The sequence below is a fragment of the Heterobasidion irregulare genome, assembly GCF_000320585.1.
Source record: "Heterobasidion irregulare TC 32-1 unplaced genomic scaffold scaffold_01, whole genome shotgun sequence".
Classification (NCBI taxonomy): Eukaryota; Fungi; Basidiomycota; class Agaricomycetes; order Russulales; family Bondarzewiaceae; genus Heterobasidion; species Heterobasidion irregulare.
Window position 1 is genome coordinate 498,799 of NW_009258197.1, and position 17,677 is coordinate 516,475.

Sequence of the window (17,677 nt, forward strand, 5' to 3'; positions counted from 1 at the left end):
CCCTTGCATACGATCGACTGAAGAGGCGACGATCGGTGGTGCTGCGATCTGCCATGATCCGCGCATCGTCTGGACCTCCAATGGTACCGTTGTATACCCTGATGCTGGAAGGTGGCATATGAATGTTCTCAACCAGTGACTCGTGTCTTCAATTCGACGCTCCGTGGGTTGGATCCGAACGGTGATGGACTCGGATCAAGTAGTCGAGACTGGAACAGTCGAAAAGCTTGTAGGACATCCGCCTGGAAATCCATTGGAAGCTCGCACGATCAAAAATACAATTGGGATTGGGGGAGAGAAAAGAGTCTAGGAGCGTCGACGCGGATGGAATGGGTCCGTGCACAGTGGTTGGGAGGAATGACGACGGAGGACTCCAGGCACAGTCGCATGGGTCTGGCAATGAAATGACTCACGAACCGATCAGCTCGAGGACGGGTTCGAGCTGGCCCGCGTTCCTGGCAATTTTGGTAAATTACAAGCATCCGTCCCAAAAGAGAAGGTGCTGTGGTTAACAGGGGCATCTCCGCTTTCTCTTCCTTCGACCGGCGTACGCTTTCATCGTGGAAGGCAGCCACTCTGCATCGTAAGTGCTTCTTTTTCATTGCGTCAGCTCAAGGCGCGAGATTCACGCAGATTCGTCTCGAAAGTGTTCGCGGTATACTTTGTGTTCGCCGTTCATTGTCGAATACTCCGTCTGGAAAAGTCGCCCGTATAGGGGTCATCGTCGCACACGATGTCGCAGAGCTTCACGCGTTCTACTGATGCATTGGAACAGCTTGCGTCCGTAGCTGTAAGCTACGAGGCACTCCGAATGGTGGGCACATGAGCATTTGCGGCGGACGATCTGCTCATCACATACATTTTCCCTTGTGTAGAGCACGCCTCGCGGAGAGGGGTCAAGCACCCCCCGGGTCGCAGACAGTGAAGAACTGAGACTCGCCAAGGCTGCGCTGCGTCCATTCATGCTTCCTGGCGTCGGTCGCGTCATGGTGTTCTCAAACACGGCTGTTTTCGACTCCAGCCCGGATGATCTGCAGTCCAACAGAGCCAACGCCATCAAATCAGAACGTGCATCGAGTTCTTCTTCAGTCATCGACACGCGACGCAGCTCAGCTCCCCCTCCGTCGCCGCCGCAAACTCCAGCACGCCACCCGTCACCCCCCTCGCCGTCCGCACCTCCCGCCAAACGAACCCGACGCCAAACGAATTTTGCGGCAAACCCTGCGTCTACACCTCCTGCTCCCACGCCGTCGACCTCAAGCACCCCTCTGCTAGGTCTGTACGATTACCCCGGTCCATGCGCTCGCGTCGCCCCTCCCCTTCCAGTCCCGAACCTCACCAAGCAGAGCCGCGGGCGGAAAGTTCCCACCGTCGACTCTCCTCCCGCTCCCTCACCCTCCACTCCGCCTACGTCGCCGCTAGACTCAGCCCGCGCATACATCTGCAATGTGGAAGGGTGCGCGAAGTGCTTCAGCAGGAGAGAGCATCTCAAGCGACATGTCCTGTCTATTCACACACACGAAAAACGTGAGCGCACGGCGTCTCGCCGCAGCTCCATTTCTATTACTGCGTGGATCTTGCTAACAAGAATGCAGCTTTCAAGTGCCCCTTTCCATCGTGCGAGAAGTTTTTCAGTCGGCGCGACAACTTGATACAACACGGCAAGGTACACGGCGAGTCGCCTACTCTGAAAAACAACTCGTCGAAGAGGAAGGCCTCATCTTCTGGTCGAAAAGCTCGCTAGCGTTCGCCACCTCCTCTTTCTGCATAATTATTGGTTCCAGAGGCAAAGGGTCGCTGTGGGAGGCAAGAAACGGACTCGTCTTCGGTCGAAAAATAACGTCGTATAATGATCTCATCACTAATATCTATACGTCCCTCACTAGCATTACTATCTTAACTGACTATTTAACTGTCCTCGGACTACATCCGCATGTGGGACTCGTGCTCGCGACGCGCGCTGTGCCGACGACGCGTCTGTCGATTGAGTCATGTGATGGCGCATATCCCAGCACATGCTCTTTGTCGTCCCTGCAGGCGTCCGCACCTTTCTCCTGTGCCGTAGTCAGCGCCGGACTTATGCGCTGCCATCTCCCGACAAAGTCGCTGGCATCCCGAGATCATGCCTGTCTAATGGCGATAGTTGCGCTCCATCACCAGCCAATCGCCCTGCTACCTGCTGACCGTCGCACATCCTTCTCTCGCAGGCTTGTGCTTCGTCCTGTCACCCACGCGATCCTACAGCCTCGGGCCTAGCGGCCAATTACAGCGGCCAATTTCTCGACTCGGGTGCCCACGGAACCTTGCGTGCAAGAATGGGAAATCCGGTGCAGCATCCACCGTCTGCGTGAGCTTTCTGCCATCCTCGATCGGCGAGAACGCTGTGAAGTGGAAGCGCCGCCCGGAGAAGCGCGCCTCGCGGATATCATGGCGCACTTCTGCGTCCGGAGGGCCTCTTCAGAGCGGCAAGCGTCCGTGCGCTTCCAATCGCCGATTGATAGTATCGTCCCCTTCTTCTTTCCCAATCCCTCCTCTCGCGTTCGCGTACGGCCTGCGCAAATGCATATGGGCCCTCTGGCTTCTCTGTCACCGGCAGCAATGGACGTCCTGAACCCGAAGTACTTCCCCTCTGCGCTCACGCACCCGTGGACGTTCGAGCATCCTCGCCCTCGCCCACACTTTCAATTTCGCGTCGCCCGAGGAGTTCTTCTAGTGCCAGCTGAGCAGGACCCACTGTATTCTCTTGTGACGGCACCCACCGCGCTGGCCCGCCTCGCAGGCCATCACGTTCGCTGTCTCGCTCTCTCTCTCTCGTGAGCGACAAATACAGCTTACAGACGCAGCCGCCGCCAGCAGCGTCCACGGTCGCATCCGCATCCGCGCATGTATCACAGGCCCACTATATGCGCTGCGCCCCGCACAGGCCGCCGGTCCGGGATCTCAGGGCCCGAGGGGAGGGGAGGGGAGAGCACGGTTCGACTTCTCTGCGCGCCGTCACAGCCCCACGTCCGTCCGTCCGCGTTTCTCCCGCCCGTTGCCGTTTCCGACCGCCCCCCAGCCCATCCGCCCGAGCGCCTGGTTCCAGATGTCGCTCGCAGGGCGAGGTCTGATAGGCATATCTTATCTTTGCTGTCCCCCCCCCCTCACCCTCCTCTGTGCGCCTCGACGATCCGCTGATCGAAATCTCGCGCTTCAGGGATCGCAGGTCCAGGGACTCGAGCGAGCAGTGCTCGTGCGTTAGCAGGAGGTGGAGCGGCCCGTGAGAGAGGGAAGAAGAAGAAGGGGCTGCCGCGTCGCTGCTGAGCGCAAACCGGCCGTCTCGATCGAACTCTCCGCCCGTTCTCTCGTTCGTTCTTTCATCCGTTCTTTCGTGGGTGGGCGCTAGGTCCGGTATAGCAGGATGCAGGAGGAGTGCGCTGCCTGCTTAGTTACTCACAGATCCGCACTGTAGCTATCATAGCGTGTGCGGCCGATGGGGTCGTCCAGCGCCGTGGGCGCGGCGTGTCCATCAGATGGCCCGTACGTGGTGCTGTCCATACCCACTCCATGCCCCGTGTCGGCCAGCCGCCTGCCGCGAACACTCGCTGATCATCGTACAGTATCAGCCGCCGACGCCGGAGGATTGCGGGCATCACACTCCCCGAGCCGCATGAACTCGCGAACTGCGCCTGCGGCGGCGATCACAGCCTCTCAGGACCCTCTCTCCCCCTCATGCCTTGTTCGCAGGCAGCCCCAGCACGGTGTTTGACGAGCACTACATGCATACAACGCATCTTGATTCATTTGACCATGCTCACCAGCAAGCGTAAACGACCCAACAATAAACATAATCTTAAATCGAAAGACGGGGCCTGCACGCAAAAAAAAAAACGCTCGCATCAAGCCAAGCCACCGAGCGCGCTCGAAGTCACAACGACACCACCCCTACCCAACGGCACCACTCCAGAAAGACATGATGATATGTATCCGCCGAGGCACCCTCCGATCACGCAACGCCCTCCAGCTCGACGAGCCACACCGCCGCCACCCACGCCAGCACGATCTCCACCCGCGGGCCATGCAGCGGGATGTTGATCGGCGCCAGCTTCTTCTTCCCGCTCGCCTTCTCCGACGCCGCCCGCTCCGCGCGCTCGCGCTGCCGCTTCGCCACCGGCGCGAGCAGGATCCGTACGCAGTCGAGCGCCGTGGCGAGGTCGACGCCCGGCGCGCCCGACACGGACACGGACACGGGCGTCTCGCGGCCGGACTGGGGCTGGGACGATGGCGGCTGGCGCTGCCGCGACGAGGACGAGGCGCAGGAGGAGGAGGGGCCGAGTGGGTCGGCGGCTGTCGGCGGCCGTGGGGAGGGCGGTGTGGACGCTGCGGGCGGGGAAGGAGGCGGCAGGGGCGGCGCCTCGATCGCGAGCTTCCCGTTCGTCTGCGCGCGCGCGAGCGAGTGCGGCTGCACGCCCGCGCGCCAGCCGCCGGCGAGGCGCTCGAGCACCTCGACGAACTCGGCCTGCGCCATCGAGCGCGGGGGGAGGAAGACGGGGTAGCCCTCGAGCCCGTCGACGAGGCTCGCGGTGCGCACGAACGTCGCGAGCAGCGGCGCGAAGTCGCCGAGCATGAGCAGGGACAGGAGGATCGAGAAGTGCGCCTCGACGAGCAGCGGGTGGTACGTCGTGAACATCGGCGGCGTGTCGGGGAGCGGCGGCGGCGCCGAGTGCGAGCCCGGGCGCAGCGCCTCGGTGAGCAGGAACGCATACGCGGTGCGCGCCGCGAGGTCCTCGCTCGGTGGCTCGGCGGGCGCCGTCTCGAGCGTGTCGAAGTGCGCGAGGAACCGCTCGTGGTCGCGGATGCTCTTCTTCAGCAGGCTGTAGATCTGGGCGCGAAAGCCGTCCTCCGCGAGCACCTGTCGGTACGCCTGCGCCTTGGCGCCCTCGCGCTGCCCCAGCGGGCCGTCGGGGTTCCCAATCTCGACCCCGCCGTAGCGTCCGTTCTCGATGTAGCACAGCCGGAGCTCGGTCCCGTCGGTCGAGGGTACCTTGCGGATCCCTTCGAGCTTGAGGATGGCCTGCTCGATAAGGAAGACGGCGTGCTGGAGGTAGGCAGCGCCGCGGAGGAACAGGAGCTGGTGCTCGAGGGGATCGGGAGCGTCGGGCAGGACGGAGGGATGGAGGAGCAGCGGCTCATCTTCGGTGCTGTTGGGATGCCCGTCTGCTGAGGCGCTGGTGCCGTTGGGCGGGGCCTGTCCGTTCGTTTTTTTCCGCGTGTCCCCCTTCTTTTTCCTCGAGTTCTTGCCGTTCCCTTGGGGCGAAATAATATTGTGCCGGTGGAGGGTGCGCGCTTTGCGGACGGCGCGCGCCTCTTTGAGGGCATGAGTGAAGTCCCGGGTCGCGAGAATGTACTCGTCTCGGAAGGTAGAGACGATGCCCCGCGTGCGGTACAGCTCCAGTCGATGGGGGTTGACCGCGATGAGCTCGTCCAGGACCTGCGTCGTCGTCGACTCTGCCAGCTGCCTGCTGAAGACGGTCAACGGCTAGGTATATGCGCGCGAACACGACAACGCGCTAACCTGGACGGTATTTTTTCGTGAAAGAAGTGCACGTATTTAGCGTCGGCATCGTTCGGGTCTAGCTCACGCACTTGATATGAGATGGGAAAGGGAGAGGAAAAGGGAAGACACACACCGACTTTGAGCACACGCTCGGCTATGTCGTCGAACACGCTGCCACCCTGCATGACCATCACGCTGGAGGCGATCTCGTCTGTCCTATACGCGGCGGCGAGCTTCTGGACCGCCAGAGCGCGCAGCCTGTGGATGCGCATAGCGGACATGGTGACGTTTCTTCCGCCACCGTCTCCGAGAGGGTTGATACCGAGCGATTGGGCGATGGCCCACGGGCTGCCGTTCATGCTAGAGGGCCCACCGCTCCGCATAGAGCCGAGAGCGACGGCGGAGAGGCCGGAGCTGGCCCGAACGGAAAGCTCGGCTGCCTCGTCGATGAGCCGGCGGATGGTGGTGACGGAGCGGAACGCGCCGGGGTCTATGGGCGGGGGCATGGCCTTTCCCGGCGGGGGCGCAGGGAGCGGAGACGAGGATATGGACGCGAATGGGCTGTGGGACGTGTCGAAGAAGATGTTGTCGGGGGGGCTGTTGAAGCCGCGGTCGCGGATCCTGGGGAAGGAGCTGGGGATGGGGTTGACGCTGTGGGCGGGCAGAGGCGGCATGCGGATGTCGGGGGTCTGGAGGGTGGCGGGGTCGAGGTTGAGGACGAGGAGAGAGTCGAGGAGCTCGATGGGGAGCTGTAGCCATGGGCCCTGCATGCGCGCGTGAGAGATGTGTTTGGAGCAAGAGGAGACGGCGGCGGGGACGTACGTGGTAGGAGCTGATGTATCGCCAGTGCTTGTTCCTGCTGATGCACAGCACGGGCGCGCGCAGGGGGTCGTCCTCTGGTTTGGTGGGCGAAGGCGGCTGCGTGGAGGGCTTGGCCGGCTTCTTGGTCTTTTTCTTTTTCTTCTTCTTCTGCGCGGCGGGAGGTGCGCTCTCGGAAGGCGGTTCTTCGAGCGTCGGAGAGGTCGAGCCCGAGGAGTGCGAGGATGGAGGGGAGAGGACCTGCGGGACGGTGTCGACGGCGACGAGCCGTGGAAGGGACTCTGCCGTGAACGTGGGCGAGCTTGCCATGGACGTGTGTGGAAGAGCCCAGCTGTGCCTACATCCTGTGCTTTTCCGTCAACATCCTGTCGAAACATCCCGCAATTCGACACACGTTTCGCCCATTCTCTTCATTGCCACATAATCTACTCGCCATTCTACCCTTTCTGGGCGCTTTTCACGCGGGATTTCGACGCAAAAACACAAGGTGCTTTGCGCCGTGTCCAGTCTTCGCAACCGACACGGTCTCTTTGTAGCCGTGGGAACTCATTCGTAGTCCCCCATCAATACGGAATATCTGTACTATTACACATCACACAATGAAGGCACGACGACGACAGGGAGGCAGACGAGAGCGCGATCCAGGCGCGCTATGCGTCGTCGGTCATGATAGCGAAGAACTCCTGCTCGTTGATCTCCCCGTCCTGGTCGAGGTCAAACTCGTCGATCATCGCTTGTCTGTCCCAACAATCAGCGCACGGCCTTCAGACACAGTGAAAAACGAGGCGAGACGTACAGCTCGTCGTCCTCGAGTCGGTCGCCAATCTCTTTGGCCACGCGCCGCAGATTCCGCAGGCTGATCTTCCCCGTGTTGTCGTCGTCGAACAGCTGGAACGCGCGCCGGATTTCCTCCATCGGGTCGCGCGCCAGTATCCGCTCGCTCACTGCACGTCCAAACGACGACGCATCGTCAACCACTGGTGCTGAATATAGCACGGCATAGACGCACTGATTTTCGCGAAATCCTCAAACTCCATGAGCCCGTGGCCCGTCTTATCGTGGTCCCGGAGCACCTTCAGTACCTCCGCCTTCTTCAAGTCGAACCCGAGCGCGCGCATGGCCACCTTCAGCTCGTGGTAGTCCACGCATCCGTCCTTGTCCGTGTCGAACAGCTCGAACGCCTCCTTGATCTCCTGCTTTTGCTCCTCGCTGAGCTCTGGGCGCGCGTGCGTGCGGCGCTTAGCCTTCGTGGCAGCGGAGGAAGAGTACATCGTAGGGAGAGGATGGAGGGGGTTGGGAGCCACTCAAGGCACGAACGCGACGCGTTGAGACGCGCGGGATGCGTGGGAAGCGATTTCCCTTCAGGGAGTCATCCCTACTTCACTCGCGCGCTGCGCCGACAGCTTTCTTCAAGTTCTCCCGGAAATATCGAGTTTGGTGTTGCATGAACGCTGCATTGTACCTGAGAACGAACCCCAGCGACGTGCAATTTATTGGGACGTATATCGCGCTGCATCAAAGTAAACGTGTATGATTGCGGCTGTTTGGTGTTGATGACGTGGGAGGACACAGAGCATGCCTGCCCCGGTGACGAGAATACTGCGCGGGACGCTACAATCATATATCTACCTATCCTGTTGACTGCGGTCTCCTCCTCGCAGTTTACAGCCCGCAACCCCAGCTTGCCAAACACCCATACCCACCCCTGCAATCCTGCCAGCATCATGGCAGAACAGCCCACGGGAACACGAAAGCGCAAGCAAGCCGCGACTGCGCTTTCGAAAGACAGTCGGGCAGACGAGGTGCACGCATAAAGTTTCCCCGTTCTGTGTGTTGGGCGTCGGGATGACTGACTCGGCGCTGTGATGCAAAGATCGACGCTGCCAAGTCGGGCGCGCACGCCGCGTCTCGAGGCGGCATCGTCCAACGCATGCTATGGGTGACCCTACTCTCTGCCCTCGCGTTCGCCGTCTACAAGGTGCGCCTCTACCTCGCGCCACCTGCCCTGGCGGAGCAGCCGTGGCTGTGCGCTGCGCGTCCGCGTGCTCATGCTCATCCGCACAGAATTCACCCGCCGTGAGGCGCTATGCTGGCATCTGGCTCGGCGTGCAGGACGACGCTGTAGAGCTGCACGGCACGCGCCGCGCCGACTTCATCGGGTTCGAAGCTGACGTCCCACGGCGAGACGCCGTTGTGGAAGCATTCAAGGTACGTGCGCGCGCGCTCTCATCCGAATAACGCGCCCAAAACCTGCCTGCCTTGCCTCCACCCGCACCCGCACCCTCCCGCCCACCTAGCACGCATGGTCCGCATACGGTGAGCTCCACGCCCCACGCCCCACGTCCCACGTTGCAGAGAGCGCCGCCAGCTGACCGACGCCGACTCGCGCGCCGCAGAGCGCGACGCGATGGGCGCGGACGAGTACCACCCGATCAGCCGCAACGGATCGGACCTGACGCCCGCGGGCGGCATCGGGTACACGGTCGTGGACTCGCTCGACACGATGCTCCTGATGGGGCTCGCCGACGAGTACGCGCGCGCGCGCGCGTGGGTTGCGACGAACATGACGTTCGAGCGCGACGCGAGCTTCAACACGTTCGAGGTGCGTGCGCGCCCCGCTGCTCCGCGCGTCATAACTGCAGCGCTCGTGCGCGTTCTTTTTTATAAATAAAAAACTCTCAGACGACGATACGCGTGCTGGGCGGCCTCCTGTCCGCGTACCACCTGTCTGGCGAGGACGCGCTCTTCCTCGACAAGGCGAAAGAGCTCGCGGACCGCCTCCTGCCCGCGTTCGACACGCCGTCGGGGCTCCCTCTCTCGATGATCAACCTCGCGAAGCGCGAGGGCATCTCGGATAAGGATAATCAGGGGCTCGTGAGCACCGCCGAGGCGTCGACGCTGCAGCTCGAGTTCCGCTACCTCGCGCACTTGACAGACGAGGACATCTATTGGAGGAAAGCTGAACGGGTGCGCTCTTTGTTCTTTTTGTGATGGTGCTTTGAGTGTGCGATGTTGAGAATTGGGGCAGGTTATGGCGGTGATTCGAGCGGGCAGGATGCCTCCGGGCCTGGCCAGTATCTTCATGAAGTAGGCCAACCGTTCTGCAGCTCTATCACTGCTCCTCATCGGTTTCATCATGATACGATAGCCCCAACGACGGCCGGTTCGTCACATCCGCCATCCGCCTCGGCTCGCGAGGTGACTCGTACTACGAATACCTGCTGTGAGTCGCGTCCCTCTTTGCGTATTTGGGCCCAGCTCCCATCTCGTACATCAGGAAACAGTACGTTCAGACCGTGCGTACCACGCCTCCTGCGCTCGCGCCCCGTGTGCGTGTTGAATTGATCGTGTTGATAACAGGATCTGACGGAGGGCGTGTACCGCGACGTGAGCAGCTCGTCCGTCGTCATTATGGGACAGAGCGAATTGAACTGTGGCGGGAGTAGATGTACGACGACGCCGTGCAAGCGATTCACGATCACCTTATCCAGAAGAGCATGACCTCGGGGCTCACATACACCTCCGAGCTCATACCCGAGCGCGACCCCACAGGCCAGATGTACGTCTTCCCGCCTGCATCACCTCCCAACCCTCACCGCTTCGTCCTCGCGCACGCAGATCCTGGCGCCTGACCCCGAAGCAAGACTTCCTGGTCTGCTTCTTCGGCGGCACGCTGATGCTCGGCGCGACGCGCACGGGGGCCGTCGCGCACCCGGTCTCCGTCCCGCCGCGCGTGGAGGAGCTGTCTGAGACGGGCCGGCGCGACTGGCACACGGGCGTCGAGCTCATCCGGACGTGCATGAACACGCACGACACGCAGACGTACGTCCCTGTGCTTTGCGAGTGGGTTGTTTGTACGCGTGCGTCGCTGATGGCGGGTACGCTGGGCTGGGGCGGGTTTGTGCACCCTGTGTAGGGGCCTCGCGCCGGAGATCGCGTACTTTAGGATCCCGAGCGATGATGTGGGCTCGGTGCTGCCCAATGCGCCGAGAGATTGGTACATCAAGGGTGCCCGGTGCGTACCGTCATCCCTCGTTCGCAGCCTTATATTCCCAAACTCGAACACGCATTTTATCTCTGTGCAGACGGGGCGCATTTCCCCCATACGATGCGCGCTACATCCTCCGGTACGCCTTTCTTTTCTCAATGACATCGGTGACATCACCCACCTTAACACCAACGCTCTTCCCTCTTTTCCTCGATAACCACAGGCCAGAGACCGTCGAGTCGCTCTTCGTCGCGTTCCGTCTGACGGGCGACCGGCGGTACCGCGAGTGGGGCTGGCGCATCTTCCAGTCGATCCAGACGCACTGCCGCATCCCGACGGGCGGGTACGCCGCGATCGTGAACGTCGACGAGGTGCCGGTGCGGCACGAGGACAAGATGGAGACGTTCTTGATGGTGCGTCCGCGTCCGCCCGCGTCCGGCGCGCTTGTCCCTGGGGCGCATCGCTGACGCCCGTGGCGCGCTGTAGAGCGAGACGCTGAAGTACCTGTTCCTCTTGTTTTCGGACGGGGACGTCATTCCGCTGGACAGTACGTGACACGCCGAGTTTGGATCTTCGTTGCGGCTGCTTGAGCTGAATTTTGTTCGCCGTGCGCAGAATACGTGTTCAACACCGAGGTGCGTGGGGCGCTGGCTGTCGATGTGCTCGGAACGCTCGCTCACGGCCCCGTTGTTCCGCCAGGCCCACCCGCTGCCCATCTTCACTCCGACGATCAGGACCGGGTTTACTTGATTTACTGGCCTGCGCTCTCGATGTATCCTATTTATCCACGCATGCTCAGTGGCTGGAATGCAAAAAGGAAGGGCGCTTCTGCCTGCTTCCTAAGATCTCACCCCGTAAACCAGTACAAACCCGGCCTGTGCTTGCGTGCAAGTATCGCGGGCAAAGCGAACATCAGCCTTGCACTTCCTCGTTCACGCGCACGCACGTTTCTCTCTCGCAAAATACATGTTGATTATCCTGTTTATCTGCTAAAACGGTACGTACTACTCATAAACAAGCGTCCTCGGCGTGGGCATAATTAGTACAAGGCATATTCCGTGGATTCCAGCTCTAACGATCGTGACGAATGAATGGCCTTCAGTCCTGCTTCGCGACGACCTGGGCGTACGAGGGTGCCTTCCTGGCCTCGCCCTCGCTCTCGCCGGACACGTACTCCCACGGCTCGTCGAGCTCGCTGGCGTCGTCCATCGCGTCGTCCAGGGCGATGACAGACCGGATGTGCGGGACGAGCTCAAAGTCGGCGTCTGCGTCAAAGCGCCCGTCGTCAGCGGCGGCGGCGGCGGCGGCGGCGGCAATCAGCGAGCCCAAGAAACAACACGCACCGCATCCCTGCTTCCTGTGCGCCTTCTTCGCAGGCCGCACGAGATCCGCGAGCCGCACCTCCCGCACCTCCTTCCGCGCCCACGCCGCGCCGAACACGCCAAACGCGATCTGCGCGCGCACGAGGTCCACGTCGTCCGGCGCCGCGCGCGCCGCATCCCACTCGGCGTCGGCGCCAGGCACCAGTCCGCCACCCCCGCCACCGCTCCCGCCGCGCTTCTCCCGCTCGGCCTTCACGTGCGGGATGTCGGCGTGGTCGTGGGCGTAGGCGTGGCCCTTGCGCCCCTTTGCGCGGTCGCCCGCCTTCTTCGCGCGCTGGCGCGCACGCTCGTGCTCGCGCCGGTCCTTGAGCGCGGACGCGGACAGCACGGCGTCTGGGACGTTGAGGACGGCGAGCGCGCGGGCTGCGCCGGTCGTGCCGTCATCGGGGACGGCAGGGGAACGGGTGGCTGGGTGGGTGAGGGCGGGCATAGGTGACGCTGAGGTTGGATAGCTGGCAGAGAGAGAGTGTGTGTGTGTGTTGGCGAAAAGGCGGCGAGCGAGTGGGTATAAGAGCGGTGGGCGACGGGGCTGGTGGTGGGTATCACTAGAGTGAGACAGACGGCCAAAGAGGGCGGTCGCGGTATTAAATATGTGTCTATTGTGTGGTGGTGGTTGTAGTGGTGTTAGAGTAAGCGTGCGTCGCAGGAGAAGGCGAGGAGTTTAAAGGACCGGTCGGCTCGCATCAGGCGAAAGACCGCGCGGGCTGACTCGATGGCAGCTATCGGCGTCGCTGCGTCCCAATGGCGCAGCCGGAGAGGGACACAGATAAGTCGGGCTGTCACGAGATGAAGCAAGGAGAGGTTTCAAATGGGCACGATAAGGCGTTTGGGGTGCTGGGGCGCTGCAGCGCGTCAAGGCCCTGCGACACCGCGCCCGTTTGTCCGGATTTGGGGCGTCGCCACGTCGCGGCCGCCCCACGTTTCTCGACCCTCGCCGGCCAATGGCGATCGCACACGGCGCGGCTCTGACGTGCCATCCGTCGCTGCTTGCTGCATGCGTCGGTTGCGGCGCCGCAGCCCCACAGCATCCTGCGTTCTAGGCATCTTTCAAACAACGCCCGTGTGTCACATACATGTATTGCACAACACGTGTCATCTTCAATGATCTCTGCAGAATACAGCACAACTTGGGTAAATGTCTATGATCGGTAACTTCTCACTTTCGGGTCCCCCTCACGTCCCGTGATTTTTTGCATTCACTTCTTGAGCAGCGCGGGCGGGGTCAGACCGGCTGAGAGGCCCTTGTCACCAGCAAAGGTAGCGGCGCTGCCGAGCTCCTCCCTGCAAAACCGTGACCCGTAAGCAAGCCTCCAATACCGTGTACATGACGAAGTACGCACTCAATGCGGAGGAGGGCGTTGTACTTCGCGACACGCTCGGACCTGGCAGGAGCACCGGTCTTGATCTGGCCAGTGCCGAGGGCGACGACCAAGTCAGCAATCAGGGTGCTTTCGGTCTCACCGCTGCGGTGCGAGACCATGACACCCCAGCCGTCGGACTGCGAGAGTTGTGCACTATGGGCAAAGGGTCAATCAGTCATTGCTCAACGTGCGATAGTCGCGACCGACTTACGCCTGGATCGACTCGGAGATGGTACCGATCTGGTTGACCTGTGAACGACGAGGTGAGATGTACGTTCGCAAGGCACAAGAACGTGGCAAGCTATACCTTGAGCAGGAGACCGTTGCAAGCCTTCTTCTCGATGGCGGTCTTGATGCGGAGGGGATTCGTGACAGTCAGGTCATCGCCGACGATCTGAATCCCACTCTGCTTGGTGAAGTGGGTCCACGCCTCCCAGTCATCCTGATCGAAGGGGTCCTCAATCGAGACGATGGGGTACTTCTTGATGTAGCTGAGGTAGAGGTCGGCGAGCTCAACACCCGTGATCCACTTGGATGGATCCGAGTTCGGGTTCTTGAAGTCGAGGTCGTACTTGCCCTCCTTGTAGAACTCGGACGAGGCGACATCGAGAGCGATCTTGACCTTGCCCTCGTAGCCAGCCTTCTTGATGGCCTCGGAGAGAAGCTCGAGGGACTCCTCGGCACCCGACACGTTGGGGGCGAAACCTCCCTCATCACCGACGTTGACGGCTGCATTGCCCCGTTGTCAGCGCGTGAATCGTGATCACGAATCATATATGGAGCGAAACACACCATCGATTCCGTACTTAGCGCTGATGACCTTCTTCAAGGTGTGGTAAGTCTCCGTGCCGATCTTCATCGCCTCAGTGAAACTGGTAGCACCGGTGGGCAGGAGCATGAACTCCTGGAAAGCGAGCTTGTTGCCGGCATGGGAGCCGCCGTTGATAACGTTGAACGCAGGGCAGGGGAGGACGAAGGGGGGCTTGACGCCGGCAAGGTCAGCGAGGTGCTGGTAGAGGGGGACACCCTTCTCCGCAGCACCAGCATCAGCGACGGCGATGGAGACGCCAAGGATCGCGTTCGCGCCAAGCTTGCCTTTGTTGGGCGTGCCGTCGAGCTTGATCAAGAAGTCGTCAATATCCTTTTGGTGGGTGACCTTGAGCCCGGACTTGATGAGCTCGGGCGCGATGATGGAGTTGACGTTCTCGACGGCCTTCTTGACGCCTGAAAAACGCGTCTGAGGTTTCGATCACTTGGAAAAATAGATGCATGCGCACCCTTTCCAACGTAGTTAGCCTTGTCGCCGTCGCGAAGCTCGACGGCCTCGTGAGCGCCCGTAGAGGCACCAGAGGGGACGGAGGCACGGAAGCGACCTATTGAATTACCTTTGTTTGAATGCATCGGGCCTAGAACGCGCATATATGCATACCTTTCTCGGTGAAGAGATCGACCTCGACGGTCGGGTTGCCGCGAGAGTCAAAGATCTAAGAGACACCGTCAGGATCCAAACAGAATCGCGAGCACAACGCTCTCGTCGCTCACCTGGCGAGCGTGGATCTTAGTGATGGACATCGATGGAGGAGATGGTGGTTGGAGAGGAAGAGGAAGGCGGCCGAAAAGTGCTGTATTTACGCCGCCAGGAACGACTCTTTACCTTTCTCACGCTGATTATCGCAACCCCAAGCAGTAGCATGACCGCCATGACGCTCGCTCCAGCTCGTCCGAGGCCTGGGGGACCAGAGGCTCGTTGGTGCAGTGATCATGGTCTAGCACAAGGGACAAAATAGCACTGCTTGCTCGCTTCTCTCATAAGGAATGTCACATTCGCTCTCGGTTGATTATGGGCCTCGATCGGACCGAGGGAATCACCTGGACGAGAGGTCTGGATTTTCACAAGGAACGAGACAGGCACTCACGAACTACAGCGTCACGAAAAGATGGTCAAAGTTTGAGTTGAACATTGTCGTTTAACTCAAGTGCACTCATGGTCGATGGATGCGAATCGTCCGAAGGTGCAGGACGATGAGAGATCAGATTCGGGAAATGAACGCCAAAGCAATGAGAGACAACGAGCTCATGGACGACAGAGATCTAATGCCGCCGAGTTGGAAGGCGGTCATTGCTTCCGTCGCCGCTTCACCTCTGCCTCTCCCTTCTTGCCCTGCAGCGACTTCAAGAGTGCTGCTTTGCTCCGATTCTTGTTCTTGACGTTCGCAGTCGTGTAGAAGTTCACGGCTTTTTTCTGTTATAAGTTGATATCAGCAATTGAATCATATATACTTGGCTCTCGCGCGCACCTTGTTAGTCTTCATACGAGACTCCTTTTGTGGGGACGGATCGGCTCCTTCCTGTTCCTCAGGATCTTCATCGGACGAGTGGATATTAGTGGCTTGGACTAGACAATGCAGCTCATCTCGATAAGACTAACCTTGTATAGGTTCTGAGCTGGAGGCCCCCTCTGAACTCGCCGCAACAGCATCCTCAGTAAATACATCCCCCCAGGCCAAATCTTCCTCTGATTCGTCGTCTTCGCTGGGCACTGCTTCTTCATCGCCATCGTCGGCCTCGACCTCGACATCCCCTTCAGTTGTAGTCACCTCTAGAGGTCTCGCGTCCTCCCCAACAAACGTATTTTTCTGCATGATCGAACCCAGGTTTTGCTTCACTCCCGGTACAGTATCGCCGTCCGTGGCGCGCTCCTTGCCTTTACCCTTTTTCCCGAACTTGGCGGCTTTGGCCTCCTTCTCATTCAACTCTTCCGACCGCTCCGGCGGGGCGACGAAGTATGGTATGCGGCCGCGCACCCAATCACTGAGCAAAACTTTCGCGACACCCTCGCGATCCGGTTCGCCGCCCTTGAGCAGACGGCCCTTCATTCTGGCGAGTTTATCGAGAAGCTCCTCGGCCTCCCATCCACGAGTTTGATCATCTGGATCTGGTAGCGAAATATCGTAGGTTCTCGCGAGGTACAAAGGCTTGATGCGGCTGAGGAGTGCGGGTATATGTTCTGAAGGGGAGGGGAGGGCTTCCACGCGCAACACGCCTTTTAGGACGACTGCGGTTTGCGAGTCGTGCGCAGACGCAGGGACGATACCAGGACAGTCTATAAGATAGATTCGACGCGTGAGCGTGATGTACTGCCAGACCTGCCGAACCAATCAGTCTTTTGTCCAGTCCCATGCAGGTAAAGTATGGACATACCTTGGTCTCTCCAGGTACTGGGGCGACGCGGCATACCTTGCCGCTTTTGAGGGTATTGATTACACTACTTTTGCCAACATTAGGATAGCCAATGAATCCAACAGATATCTGTTTTTTGTCCGAGTGTAATTGTGAGAACTGACGAAGCAGCTGGATAAGAGAACCCTTTCCGAAGGAGTGGTTCGGCGAGGCGTGGAAGGCGATGGTGGGATATTTAGGTGTGAGGTGTTGAATATAGCGAGCCTACGTGGATCGGGGTGTTCAGCGAAAGATGATTGGAGCCAAGTGGGACACTCACCGTTACCCAGTTTGGCACCAAATCGCATTTGTTGATCACTAGCACCACCTGCTTGTGCGCCTTCTCTTTCTTGATGTAGTCTAGCACACTTTGGCACATCGTCCCGAGGGGGTCTCGCGCGTCGAGAATATGGAGAACCACGTCCGATGAATCAATGACCTTGTAAAGCTCGCCATAGATTCGTCTGGAGGTTCCTTTCGAATAGATAGGCTCGATGTAATCCGCGTGTGTTTGATCTGACGAGGCAATCCCTTCTCCTGCCTCGATAGCCATTTCTGCGACAACAGCAGCCTCTTCGGCCACGTCTGCTGCTACAGAGCCTAATTTTCCGAGTTCTTCGAAAGTGCCGACCTCGATGCGCGGTCGTTTGCGCTGAGCCTTTGGGCCGAACGTATCGCGGAACGTCTCTGTTTCGACGATGTGAGAGCGCTTTGATATGTTCGCCCCTTAATGATGAATTATTAGCTAAAGGAAAGGAAGGCGTACCTTCCGAAGATTGGGATTGGCAGCATCATCTAAGAGCTGCATGGGAAGCTTGTTTCGTCGAAGAAGAACAGAGTAAGGGTCATTCTGCTTCGCATGCAGATTCGTTCGAAAATGATCCAACGCGGACTGAGAGATGACTCGGGTGTTTCCTATTGTCCGGCAGAGTAAATATTTTCAGTATGTGCTATGACAAAGTCTTTGCAGGAATACGCACCAAACCATCGTCGATCAGGCTGCACCCTGCCTGGCTTCGTTTCATCTTCGCCCTTCTGAAATGCGGCAGCCTCGATGATCCTCCCGTCCTTATCCCTCACGGCTTTGCCCCCAGACAGCATCTTCAAACGCTTGACCGTCTTCGCATCTCGGTAGAAGTTCTCGCCCTTCACTTTCTTGAGGGAGACGGAGGAGCGAGCCTTCGAGTCTGAGCTCGGTTTCTTTGTTGGCGCCATGACAAACCTTATTGAGGGAGTGGGACGACAATCAAGATGAGAGGAACAGTGATCTAAATCAAGAGGAACAAGGCGCACCAAGCGATGATATCTGCAGTCGAAGCGTTGAGAGCACTCAGCGGAAAATAGCAGAAAATGCAAATACAAGTAGTTCTCA

At 59.7% G+C, this 17,677-nt stretch overlaps 7 protein-coding genes across 7 annotated transcripts; 2 read left to right on the forward strand and 5 right to left on the reverse strand.

Annotated features, from left to right (window-relative positions):
- Window positions 1–733: 733 nt before the first annotated feature.
- HETIRDRAFT_166095 (uncharacterized protein) lies at window positions 734–1,744 on the forward strand (the record flags this gene model as incomplete). The annotated part of the gene is made up of 3 exons (XM_009542297.1): window positions 734–814; window positions 876–1,527; window positions 1,596–1,744. The coding sequence occupies 3 exons, from the start codon at window positions 734–736 to the stop codon at window positions 1,742–1,744; spliced, it is 882 nt and encodes a 293-aa protein (XP_009540592.1).
- A 1,632-nt stretch (window positions 1,745–3,376) lies between these two features.
- On the reverse strand, window positions 3,377–6,664 carry HETIRDRAFT_456571 (uncharacterized protein; the record flags this gene model as incomplete). Its single annotated transcript, XM_009542298.1, has 4 exons — window positions 3,377–5,498; window positions 5,555–5,612; window positions 5,670–6,300; window positions 6,359–6,664. 4 exons carry the CDS (start codon window positions 6,662–6,664, stop codon window positions 3,986–3,988), a joined length of 2,508 nt encoding a protein of 835 aa, XP_009540593.1. The 3' UTR covers window positions 3,377–3,985.
- A 341-nt stretch (window positions 6,665–7,005) lies between these two features.
- On the reverse strand, window positions 7,006–7,626 carry HETIRDRAFT_412993 (uncharacterized protein; the record flags this gene model as incomplete). The annotated part of the gene is made up of 3 exons (XM_009542299.1): window positions 7,006–7,093; window positions 7,152–7,299; window positions 7,365–7,626. The coding sequence occupies 3 exons, from the start codon at window positions 7,624–7,626 to the stop codon at window positions 7,006–7,008; spliced, it is 498 nt and encodes a 165-aa protein (XP_009540594.1).
- A 322-nt stretch (window positions 7,627–7,948) lies between these two features.
- HETIRDRAFT_30389 (glycoside hydrolase family 47 protein) lies at window positions 7,949–11,199 on the forward strand. Its single transcript, XM_009541978.1, has 18 exons — window positions 7,949–8,157; window positions 8,229–8,333; window positions 8,420–8,563; window positions 8,653–8,671; window positions 8,752–8,957; window positions 9,038–9,322; window positions 9,384–9,442; window positions 9,504–9,578; window positions 9,633–9,651; window positions 9,716–9,742; window positions 9,802–9,914; window positions 9,974–10,177; window positions 10,272–10,370; window positions 10,441–10,482; window positions 10,567–10,756; window positions 10,830–10,890; window positions 10,959–10,978; window positions 11,043–11,199. Exons 1-18 carry the CDS (start codon window positions 8,080–8,082, stop codon window positions 11,091–11,093), a joined length of 1,797 nt encoding a protein of 598 aa, XP_009540273.1. The 5' UTR covers window positions 7,949–8,079; the 3' UTR covers window positions 11,094–11,199.
- Window positions 11,200–11,294: 95 nt separating this feature from the next.
- Window positions 11,295–12,631, reverse strand: HETIRDRAFT_145098 (uncharacterized protein). The gene is made up of 2 exons (XM_009542300.1): window positions 11,687–12,631; window positions 11,295–11,608 (listed from the first exon to the last, which is right to left on the reverse strand). The coding sequence occupies exons 1-2, from the start codon at window positions 12,153–12,155 to the stop codon at window positions 11,442–11,444; spliced, it is 636 nt and encodes a 211-aa protein (XP_009540595.1). The 5' UTR covers window positions 12,156–12,631; the 3' UTR covers window positions 11,295–11,441.
- Window positions 12,632–12,769: 138 nt separating this feature from the next.
- Window positions 12,770–14,700, reverse strand: HETIRDRAFT_406576 (uncharacterized protein). Its single transcript, XM_009542301.1, has 8 exons — window positions 14,629–14,700; window positions 14,516–14,570; window positions 14,364–14,459; window positions 13,879–14,310; window positions 13,394–13,815; window positions 13,298–13,335; window positions 13,066–13,239; window positions 12,770–13,006 (listed from the first exon to the last, which is right to left on the reverse strand). Exons 1-8 carry the CDS (start codon window positions 14,656–14,658, stop codon window positions 12,922–12,924), a joined length of 1,332 nt encoding a protein of 443 aa, XP_009540596.1. The 5' UTR covers window positions 14,659–14,700; the 3' UTR covers window positions 12,770–12,921.
- Window positions 14,701–15,202: 502 nt separating this feature from the next.
- Window positions 15,203–17,520, reverse strand: HETIRDRAFT_423742 (uncharacterized protein; the record flags this gene model as incomplete). The annotated part of the gene is made up of 7 exons (XM_009542302.1): window positions 15,203–15,328; window positions 15,384–15,481; window positions 15,515–16,232; window positions 16,288–16,530; window positions 16,586–17,014; window positions 17,072–17,220; window positions 17,286–17,520. 7 exons carry the CDS (start codon window positions 17,518–17,520, stop codon window positions 15,203–15,205), a joined length of 1,998 nt encoding a protein of 665 aa, XP_009540597.1.
- Window positions 17,521–17,677: the final 157 nt, after the last annotated feature.

Bases quoted from the DNA above. Each gene is read 5' to 3' on its own strand.
- HETIRDRAFT_30389 (XM_009541978.1), top strand. From the start codon at position 8,080: ATGGCAGAACAGCCCACGGGAACACGAAAGCGCAAGCAAGCCGCGACT. The intron at 9,443-9,503 runs GTAGGCCAACCG...ATGATACGATAG, and splicing joins CTGGCCAGTATCTTCATGAA to CCCCAACGACGGCCGGTTCG. The intron at 10,757-10,829 runs GTGCGTCCGCGT...GGCGCGCTGTAG, and splicing joins AGATGGAGACGTTCTTGATG to AGCGAGACGCTGAAGTACCT.
- HETIRDRAFT_145098 (XM_009542300.1), bottom strand. From the start codon at position 12,155: ATGCCCGCCCTCACCCACCCAGCCACCCGTTCCCCTGCCGTCCCCGAT. The intron at 11,609-11,686 runs GTGCGTGTTGTT...GCTTTGACGCAG, and splicing joins GCACAGGAAGCAGGGATGCG to ACGCCGACTTTGAGCTCGTC.
- HETIRDRAFT_406576 (XM_009542301.1), bottom strand. From the start codon at position 14,658: ATGTCCATCACTAAGATCCACGCTCGCCAG. The intron at 13,816-13,878 runs GTGTGTTTCGCT...GGGGCAATGCAG, and splicing joins CGCTAAGTACGGAATCGATG to CCGTCAACGTCGGTGATGAG. The intron at 13,336-13,393 runs GTATAGCTTGCC...CGTCGTTCACAG, and splicing joins GCAACGGTCTCCTGCTCAAG to GTCAACCAGATCGGTACCAT.